This window comes from Gossypium hirsutum, chromosome A01 (assembly GCF_007990345.1).
Source record: "Gossypium hirsutum isolate 1008001.06 chromosome A01, Gossypium_hirsutum_v2.1, whole genome shotgun sequence".
Taxonomy (NCBI): domain Eukaryota; kingdom Viridiplantae; phylum Streptophyta; class Magnoliopsida; order Malvales; family Malvaceae; genus Gossypium; species Gossypium hirsutum.
This window is the reverse complement of record NC_053424.1, coordinates 11,433,466-11,444,377: the sequence shown is the minus strand read 5'-3', so window position 1 is coordinate 11,444,377 and position 10,912 is coordinate 11,433,466. Positions and strand designations below refer to the sequence as shown.

General features: G+C 35.3%; 1 protein-coding gene across 1 annotated transcript; it reads left to right on the top strand.

The window, feature by feature from the left end:
- The first annotated feature begins 9,260 nt into the window (after positions 1 to 9,260).
- LOC107917552 (F-box/LRR-repeat protein At4g14103) lies at positions 9,261 to 10,912 on the top strand. Its single transcript, XM_016846880.2, has 3 exons — positions 9,261 to 10,240; positions 10,343 to 10,504; positions 10,581 to 10,912. The coding sequence occupies exons 1-3, from the start codon at positions 9,341 to 9,343 to the stop codon at positions 10,833 to 10,835; spliced, it is 1,317 nt and encodes a 438-aa protein (XP_016702369.1). The 5' UTR covers positions 9,261 to 9,340; the 3' UTR covers positions 10,836 to 10,912.

Here is a 10,912-nt window from a genome sequence, read left to right as displayed (position 1 = left end):
TTTTTATTTTTTTATCATTTTTTGTCATATGTCACGTTGTATTACGGCACTGATGGTTTTAACTAAAAAAAATTGAGGGTCGTTAACTTTAACGATCAACGGCTTAAGTCGTTAACTTTAACGATCAACGACTTAAGTTAATAGTTAAAGGGTCTTTTTGATGCAATTTATAATTTTTATAAAATTTTACAAATTTTTTTATACTTTTTAATATTTTTATTAATATTTAATATTTTTTATAACTTTTATTTATTTATAATTTTTTGCTACATGTCATACTACGGTTATGACACGGGGTGACTTTAATTAAAAAAATTTAGGGATAGTTAAATTTAACGGTCAATTGTTAAAGTTAACAGTTAAAGGGTCTTTTTGATGCATTTGATAGGTTAAGTATCCAATTGAGTGAAAAAAATCAATGATTTAATTGTTTTTTTTAATTTGAGGGTCTTTTTAATACATTTTAAAAATTTAAATAACTAATTAAGTGAAAAAAATAAAATCTCAATTATTATTGGGCAATTTACTAAAAAAAGCCATTTTTTCGTTAATTACGGAAATGGTCCAACTTTTTTATTATTTACGGGAAATGACCATTTTCCCTGAAAGCGTGTCCACGTCAGCGCGAAGTCAGTGTCCATGTTAGCAAAATGCGTCCCTGAGAGAGCGTTTTGTCCACGTCAGCATAAAACGCTTCCTTGAGGGTGCGCTTTGTGCTGACGTGGACAAAACGCTCCCCTAGGGATGCTTTTTGCCTCGCTCCAACAGTCATGTGACTGTTTGAACCCCAACGGTAAAAAAAAAACTATTAAAGGCCCTTCCCCTCTTTCATTTTTTCACACAATAGTCCTCTCACAACAATTCTCTCTAAATTCTTTCCAAATTCTCTCAAATTTCTCTCAATTTTTGTTAAAGTTGTCTCTAATTTTTGCCAAAAAGCTGTGTTTAATTTTTTTTGAATTAGTTTTATTTTTTAAATTACAAAAATATTCGATCGTGTTAGTAATGACCGGTTCATTAATTCGTCTTGATAAGAAACACATATCCGTTGAGCAAATGACAATGGTAAATAATCAACTTAATTAATTTTTGAATAGTATTTATTTTTTTTCATTTATGCAATTTTAATTAAATATTTATTTTATAATTTTTTATAACAGTCTGTAGATCGGGTGTTGCAATGCTATATCCGTAATATGCCTGGTCATCCATCGCCGTTGATAGAGAATTACCTGCGGGAAGCGGGTTTTTGGCACGTGGCCACGATAGGTTAGGGGTGCAAGTTGGACCCAAAATTAATCAGTGCATTGATAGAGAGGTGGAGACTCGAGACGTACATTTCTCATCTTCCATGCAGAGAGTGTACTATCACTCTAGAAGTCGTGCAATTGCAATTGGGATTGCCAGTGGATGGGTACGCAGTCACCGGGTCCGCATCATCTACTGATTGGGGAGCCGTATGCTACTAGCTTTTAGGTGCTATACCGGATAATATTAACAGAGGTCGAATCGAGATAGGCTGGTTATGTGACACATTCCTGGAGTCGGATAATGATTCGACTGAACTCGAAAGAATACGACATGCTCGGGCATACATTCTTGAGATGATTGGACGTTATCTGATGCCGGACTTGTCACGAAACCGCGTACATCTGAGATGGCTGTTGAAACTCGTTGATTTTAGAGCAGCATGTGAATTAAGTTGGGGGTCTGTCGTGTTAGCAACATTGTACCGGAAGATGTGCGGGGCGACGCGACCGAATAAAGCCAAAATCGGAGGATGCCTATCACTACTGCAATCATGGTCACGATTTCGCTTTCCATTTTTATGTTCTCGAGTGAACCACCCATATACATTCCTACTTATAACAAGGTAAATTTTATATTAGATTTTACATTTATTGCGTAGATTTAAAATATAATTGTATGCTAAAAAATTATTTAATTAGGTGGAACCATTTGGCGAGTTAGAATACCCACATCTTTTGAAGATATACGACTTCTATTAAACCAACGGTCAGAAGCAATTCGGGAAGTAGTTCAAGATGAATTTTTTCAAAATCCGAACATTTGGCATATGAAGGTCTCATTGGTAAACTATGCTATCGTGGAGATGCACCAGTCAGATAGGGTATTGCGGTAATTTGAATTCTGATAATCGATTCCCGTGGAACCTGAGGTGCTTAATGATAAGCACAAAGTCGACTTACGACTATTGAATACGGATTGACCTAGACACTGGTCAGAATATATTGAAATGTGGGAAAATTAGTATGACTATATACTTACTCGGGAACCGATCATCGTTCCTGAGTTAGCATGCGTGCCGGAATACATGCTATGGTTTAGGATCCATGACAAACCATATTTACTGTCAGAAGAGGAGAGGCGACGACAAATCCGTGTGCAAAGGGAACGACGAGGCCCTTTAAATCCAAGAATAAAGGATGACGACACGGGCCCATCAGCAGTGCCCACACAATCACTGGGCCAATCAACAGCACCCACACAACCACCTGGGCCAACACTTCAACCGACAACACTCATATCACAACCTTTTCAGATTATGCCAAGTGCGTATCCTAGCCCTTATATGTATCCTAACCCTTTTATGTTTCCTTTTCCCAGTCCTATGGCAGGTTAGAATGCATGGTCCGGTTCATCTCCATTCCCAATTACTCTGAGTTAACCGCCGATCAATAGGCCATCGTCGCCTGAGGGATCGCACGAGGCTCCGTCAGGGAGCTCTTCTTTTTACCATTCTCCATTGCCTTATGGGATTCAAACACCTCCACCATAGGTGATGCAAACACCTCTGCACTTATTAATTTATCAAGCTGGGTCATCCTCCCAACACCCACAACCAGATCCCCTGCCAAAGGAACCACAATCCCCACCGGAGCAACCACAACTCTCGCCGGAAGCTGAACCAAGGAGGAATCCAGCTCGTAACAGTCGACGACCCCCATGTGGTACTGATTTCGACCGGCACCAACATTGATTTTTTAATATATTTGTAAAAACTTTTTTTTATATAGTTTCATATAATAAAATAAAAATTGTATTTAATATTATAATTGTACTTTACTTTTTTTTTAATTTTAATACAATAAATGTTCTTTTAAATTAGCCAATATTTTTTATTAAAATAAATTTTGTTTTGACTATGGTAATATTTTTAATATTTTTAATAAAATATAAATAATGCAGCATAATTTTATTACAATAACTATTAGCTATTCTGATTTGGACATGATCGAGTTATATGGCCTGGGTTCCTACATCATCCGCACAACCTCTGTTGGTTCGTTCTTTCTCGGATATCCATATTGTTACGTATTCTAGTCGAGCAAGGTCGACCTTTTGGTTTGCGACGCAATTCTATATCCGATAACAACTTAAACGGAGCAAGCGATACAGACGGCCACTTACGTTCATCTGGGATCAGTGGGAATACGTGTCTCCATACGTTGTACATGTATTCTATTTTGTACACTTGGTCGACATACGTCATGGGATCCAGACGGAGATTCTGACAAGCTGCAATTACATGAGCGCATGGATAATGTAGTGCGTCAAACACCCCACAGTCGGATGTCCTATTTCTTAAGTGTACACGATATTGCCCGCCAATAATACCTTGGTTTGGTCTGTTAAACTCCGTCACACGAAACCATAGGTTGTTGTGATCGTAACAGACTGTGTACATGGTGTTGGCTCATGCCTTCGCCTTGTTAATCTCTCGCAATACCTTTGTGCACCATACATGGCCTCCTACATTTGGCCTTTATAACTCGTTGCTCGCTTTGGAAATAGTGCCGCTAAATGAAAATATATCTCTCGCACAACAGTTGTTATCGGTAAATGATGCGTTCCTTTAGAACAGAATTTATGCATTCAGCCAGGTTTGAGGTCATATGACCATATCGTAGGCCGCCGTCGTATGCTTGTGTCCACTGTTCGAAAAGTATGTTACAAAGGTAGTCTGCGCCTTCTTTGTTAACTGAACGTAAAACCACTAATAACTCATGAAAATAGTCCTTACTTATCTCATACATTGCCAATATAAGTTGATAACGAAAATTACATACCACTCTTCTATTCAGAATAAATTGAATATTACAAATGAAATTATATTAATAGAGATTAAATGCCTATGTTGGTCACTTGTCATCGTTTAGTTGTTGATCGATATTGTCCATAGTAGTTGGACGCAACGTGCCTTAGGCAATACTGATGGTGTGTGCGATGCCATTGGCTTTCTTGTCGCTCAATTGCGGTTGGTATTCCAGTGCCCTGATCTGATATAACGCATATATCAGGTTGAGGGCAGACATGCCTCCTTAACCTAGAAAGAAAGAATCCCAGTTATCAGCTGACTCCCCCGGTGTTATTGCAAATGCAATTGGAATGATTCTCCCACTGCCATCTTGTGCCACAGCTAGCAATTGCCGATGGGTATATCTACTATAAATAAAGGTACCGTCAATCTGTACCAATGACTTGCAGTATATAAATGAGTCCCGACATTGCTTAAAGCTCTTGAACAGACGCTTAAACACTTGGCATCCATGGAGCAATTGGTCATTGTAGTATGCAGGTGTCGTTTTAAGGTCTGTTATGCAACCTGGGATATATCTCTCCAGCACCTGACACCACTGCCACACTTCATTATATGAAGCGTCCCACCTACCATGCATCTTTTCCAACGCCTTCTGCTTAGCTATCCAAACCTTGCGGTAAGAGGGTGTGTACTTCAATTGGCTATGAATATTGACAATTAAGACTGGCACTGAAGTCTTCGGATCCGCATTCAGCGTTTGTATATTAAGCTAACAATCATATCTGAATCCATCTTGGGATGATCTTGTGAAACACCTGTCAATGAAGTATGCTAAATAATGTAACATTACGTAATAATAGTTTTATTCAAAAACCCTAAACACCTAGTGATACTTTACTATCAACACATGTATGTAAACCTTTGTACTTTTTTATCTCCCAGAAGCCAGTCCTTTTCTATCTCCCAGAAGCCTGTCCTTTTCCTTAATGAGGCCATGATTTTCCATGAACATGTACCGTCTTACACTGCACACTTGGCCTCAAATTTATCGGATTTAGATTTAACCACGTTGTAATTAACCCCGTTCATGATGCTATGTTGTTTCAATACAGCAAGAAAACTATCCTTATTAGAAAACTCCCTACCAACTTCAATTTCACCCGAATCCAATAACGAACTTGTATGGTCACACCTTCTGTGTGGTAGATCTGGAAACTCCAACGCATCATCTTGAGATAGATCGACATTATGCATGTGGGCTGAAAGGGAGTACTCTCTGAATCGCGGATATTCTTCTTCTTCATCTGAACCCCCTTTAACATCTTTAGGTATGGTTGGAACAGGCTCCGGTTCAGAAAATAATCTAACTTCTGCACCATCGGGGCTGGGCTCTCGAGGTGGATCCACATCGGACTCATCATCTAACCCACTATCATCTACAACGAACGAGGTCCCCTCACCGGTGGATATCGTAGGGAGTACATCATCCCTTCTTCTAGATGTTTCATAACGTTCCTAATCCGATGTGGATTGCCAACCACTAGAAGTTGATGTCATTCCCCAGTACGTATTTCTAGTATCAAACATTGACCCACTGAGGTGCATGTCCCATCTACCAACGGAGCGTTGTGCAGGGGTTGTGTATTCCATGCTGCTACTAAACACAGGCACTTTCATGTTTTACCACCTACTAACGGAGTGCCGGGCAGGGTTCGTGTGTTCCTCTTGAACAACATTAGATGTCGAGGTTGCAGATGTATTAATTGGTGATGAAAATTGTACATATAACTCAAGATAGGGTGATCCACTAGCAAGATGAGTTTGCACCATTGCCTCCAAGCTACGATGACCATTTATGTCGAATAAGTCATATTTCACGGGATCAACCGAAGTACAAAATCGATACTTAATAGACAAAACTTTTATTGGCATTGTTCCGAAGATTTTACACCTAATTCTTTTACGAAGTTCTGTGAAATCTATGTTCTAGTTAAAAACCAGTCGTGCTGTACTCTCCGATAAAAAAACGATACCGTTCTCAGTGTCAGGGACCTCGCCATCATAGTAAATAACAGCACTAACATGTTCACTCATCCTCAGTTTCTATTTTACTTTAGCCTCAATTTCTCTTGCTGTAACTTATGCAACCTGAGAATGAAGTTTGGCTCATTTATAGTCTAAGGCTTTTTTAGATACTACTGTAACAAAAGAGCGTCCATGTGGGAGCTTTTTTTCGTAATTTTGCTGAAAGTTCATCGTTCTTGAAGCATTTTTGACACTATTTATTCAGAAACATCTTCTCAAAATTATTTTATCAGATATTATTGTAGCAAAAGAGCGTCCACGTGGGAACTTTTTTCCACAAGTCGGGGAATGGACTACTGTTCATAAAAAACCCAACAAAGGAAAGCAAACAAATCCTAATCAATGATTTACTCCTATATTAACATCATTCTATCCTAATCAGTGATATTATATTCCTTATCTAATGGTAAGACAACCAACTGGATCTCCTTTATCATATGCATCAAGAATGGTAAGCCAATACCATCCAAGAACAATAAGCCAATATTCTAATTTTCTTTTACCATACGGATCTGTTTGATCAGTATCCATTGATTCTGGAATTTCTATATTTTCATCCTCATCTGTTGAAATATTTTCTTCATCAGACCTATAATTAGTTACTTTTAGATCTTCTTGATTATCAGAATTACTAGAACTACTACTTTTAAATATCTTCTCAAAATTATTTTATTAGATACTACTGTAGCAAAAGAGCGTCCATGTAGAGCTTTTTCTCGTAATTTTGCTGAAAGTGCATCCTTATTGAAGCGTTTTTGACACTATTTGTTCAGAAACATCTTCTCAAAATTATTTTATCAGATACTACTGTAGAAAAAGGGCGTCCACGTGGGAGCTTTTTCTTGTAATTTTGCTGAAAGTGCATCCTTCTTGAAGTGTTTTTGACACTATTTGTTCAGAAACATCTTCTTAAAATTATTTTATCAGATACTACTATAGCAAAAAAGTGTCCACGTGGGAGCTTTTTTCCGTAATTAATAGTTAATTTAATTAATAAACCTTAAAAAACCTTAAACCCTAATTTAATTATTTTTTATTTTCATAGTTAATTTAATTAATTAACCCTGAACTTTAATTAAATTAATTTTTCCTTAAAAAACACTAAAAACCTTAAACCACTAAAAATCTTAAACCACCAAAAAACCCTAAACCACTAAGCTCTAATTTAATTGATTTTTTTCTTATTTTCATAGTTAATTTAATTAATTAACCATCAATTCTAAGTGTTCATTAATTTTTCCCTTAAAAAATACTAAAAACCCTAAACCACTAAAACCCTAACCTAAAACAATCAAAAACCCTAATTTTAAAAAACCCTAAACCTTAATTTAATTATTTTTTTTATTTTCATAGTTAATTTAATTAATTAACCCTCAACTCTAAGTGTTCATTAATTTTTTCCTTAAAAACCCTAAACCACCAAAAACCCTAACCTTTAAAAAAACCCTAACCTTAAAAAAAATAGGGCAAAACCCGTCATTGAGGGAGCGTTTTGCTGACATGGACACTAACTTCGCGCTGATGTGAACGTTCTTTCGGAGAGAATGATCTTTTCCGTAAATAATAAAAAAGTCAGACCATTTTCGTAATTAATAAAAAAAGGGTTTTTTTTTTAGTAAATTGCCCATTATTATTATTATTATTTAAAAGTTAAAAGCTTGTTACACATTTAAGCAAATAGTAAATGTGAAATTGGGAAATATTGTTTAGCCAACTATATCAATGGCCAAGAACAGTGATACAAGATAACATGCAACAAATCAAAAGACACTCCAAGACAATGAGTTGATAGAAACTGAAGTGAAACGAAACCACTTTCAGTTTACTTGTCTCAAAAGAATCAATGCCTGCCATCCCTTGTATTTCCCAAACACTGTTTAGTTTCCACGCTTGGGTTGCGGAGCAGTCATTCATTGTCATGGCTGAATATCCAATGAATCCCATTCATCTTCTACAGGCTAGCTGTTACTTAAATGTGAAATGGTTATTGAAGTATGGGGTCATTGAATTTTTATTTTTATTTTTATTTTGATCATTATTATTTGAAATTTGATGAGAATATTCACATAATTTTTTTATTGATCTAATAATAAATTTAATCATTCTAATATTTATATATTCTATTAATTTAATTTTAAATATAAAATATTCAACAAAATTAATATTTAATATTTGCAAAATTAGACATTTTGTATTCAGTAATCAAACATTTCAAGTTTTCTTTTTCTCCGTACTAATAATAATATGCTTCAGTTCAGAAAAAAAAAATGCTTGAACCAGCAATAATGCTTTAGGCTTTTAAAGAAAATCTAATCCAAACGTTATAATCACATTAAAAAAAACACATAGTTTAAATTCTTGAACTTCAATGATGGTTACAATTTAACCCTAAATTCCTCTATAAGAATTAAAATTACATCAAATCAGTTGAATTCTTTTTAGTGAATTATAAGAGAAGAGCAAAGCCTTAATAATAATGTGACTGGTGTGACTTGATTTTTAACTCAAATTACACTTAGAGCGATAAATATCTTAATCATTATATCAACACACGAGACTCTCTAATCAATTAAATTGCATAACTAATAACTTATATTCCAAATCATTTATATATAAAAAAATATGAATCCCAAAATTAATAGAGTTTAGAATTACAAAATTCCATGAAATTCTCATCTTTGTAAACTCAAAAAATCCTAAATTCAAATCCTTTTCATACATTATAGTTTCAAAACAAACCCAATGTCGTTTTTCAAACAAACAATAAAATAAAAATCAAAGAAAAATACTACATCAAATCAAACTAAAGCATTGAAAACCCAAAAAACTAGAAATTCAAACAACTAAATAGATGGTGGGAGAGTTCAATTTGTTAAATATTTTATATTTAGAATTAAATTAATAAAATATTTAAATATAGGAGGACTAAATATATTATTAGAATAATAAAAAATTATAGGATATATTTTTTTAATCGAAATTTAAATAGTTTAATTATGAAAATAGAAAATATTAAAAGTGGAGTGACTAATATAGAAGGCCATAATATTTTAATGATTATTTCTATTATTGACGTATTTATAGATAGGAACTTTGGTACCCAAATCGAAATTCGGAATAGACAATACAAGAACCCTAATTATTATTCCGCACAAAAATATTATTCCTGGCTAACTTCTTCCAGGCATTGGAATGGGTAAGGAAGTGAAAACGAAGAAAGCAGACAGAATCAGTGATCTACCTGATTCAATTCTAACTCACATTCTGTCCTTCCTTTCTACAAAAGAAGCGGTTAGAACATCTATTTTATCTACTAGATGGAGATATCTCTTTGCTTTACTTCCTAATCTCCACTTCGATTTGGAGGACGTTTTGCGCCGCAAGAATTTTAACAGTTACGCCGCTTCCGTTGAGAACTTTATGTCCTTCGTCGACAGAATGCTGTTTTTATATAATACAACAATTGTGGATAAATTTCGTCTCAAATGCCGGAGTATGATCGATTCCAACCGTTTTTACGGATGGATATCTGCTGCAGTTCATCGCGGTGTTAAACATCTCGATTTAAACATCTACCTTGACAAGTTCATTACTTTACCGGATGTTCTGTTTACTTGCAGGACATTGGTGAGCTTGAAAGTGGATAAAGATTTTGTTTTGGATGTTCCAAGGGGTGTAGTTCATCTTCCGAATCTAAACACTCTTCATCTCGAGTCAGTTAAATTTTTGAATGATGATTCAATTAAAAACCTCCTATCCGGCTGCTCCAATCTTGAAGATATGGTCTTAAAACAATGCTACATGGAAAATATAAGCAAATTCAATATTTCACATCAGTTGCTTAAGAGATTGACTATAGATTACTTGTATGATGGTTACCATTGTTGGTTAATGATTGATACTCCAAATCTAGCCTACTTCAAATACCTCGACTCAATAAAAGCCAGGTATTCAATAGAGAATCTGCAATCTCTTGTCAAAGCGGATATCTATATATTCAAAACTAACTATACTGTTCAAGATGGTGCCACAACACTTTTTGGGGGGATCTGCAATGTTCCTTCACTTATTTTGTGGGTTACTTCTCTCGAGGTTTGTTTCTTCACATATTCTTTCACTTTTTTTTCTGCTATATTTAGAAGTTGTTGCTTGTTGCAATATCTACTGATAGTGCAACTTTTGTGACTGTCATAGCTTCTTTTAAGCTGCAAACCACTTCCTGTTTTTGCTACCTTGGTCAAATTGAAGATACCTTGTTATGATCTATGCCGAGAGTACTCATATATTCGAGGTGGAAAAGGACTTGAAACTTTACTCTCAAGTTTGCCTGCTCTTGAAAAACTTGAGTTTTCTCAGGTATTGATTGTTCTAAGTTTAAGCTTAATTATTTAAGTTGCAAACTCTTACTGCTTTTTTTATGTTGTGGTTTTAGGAAGTTCTTTGCTTTCTGCCAGCGAACGTGCCTTCTTGCTTGTTGTATAAACTCAAGGCCATCAAAATTACAAACTTTACAGATGAAAAACATTGTATTGGGAAGGCAAAGTATTTCCTAGAGAATGGTGGAGCTCTGCAGAAGTTGACAATACTTACAGCACCAGATGTTTCTGCAGAAAAACAATTGAAGATATCCAACGTGTTGTCGGCTTCACCAAGGGAATCAAAGCAATTGTGCATCTTGATTGTTTGATGTAAATATATAATGTTGTACTGTTGCTATATATATTAGTCTTGCTCTTATATAAGAGTGACTCATTTGCTTGTGTT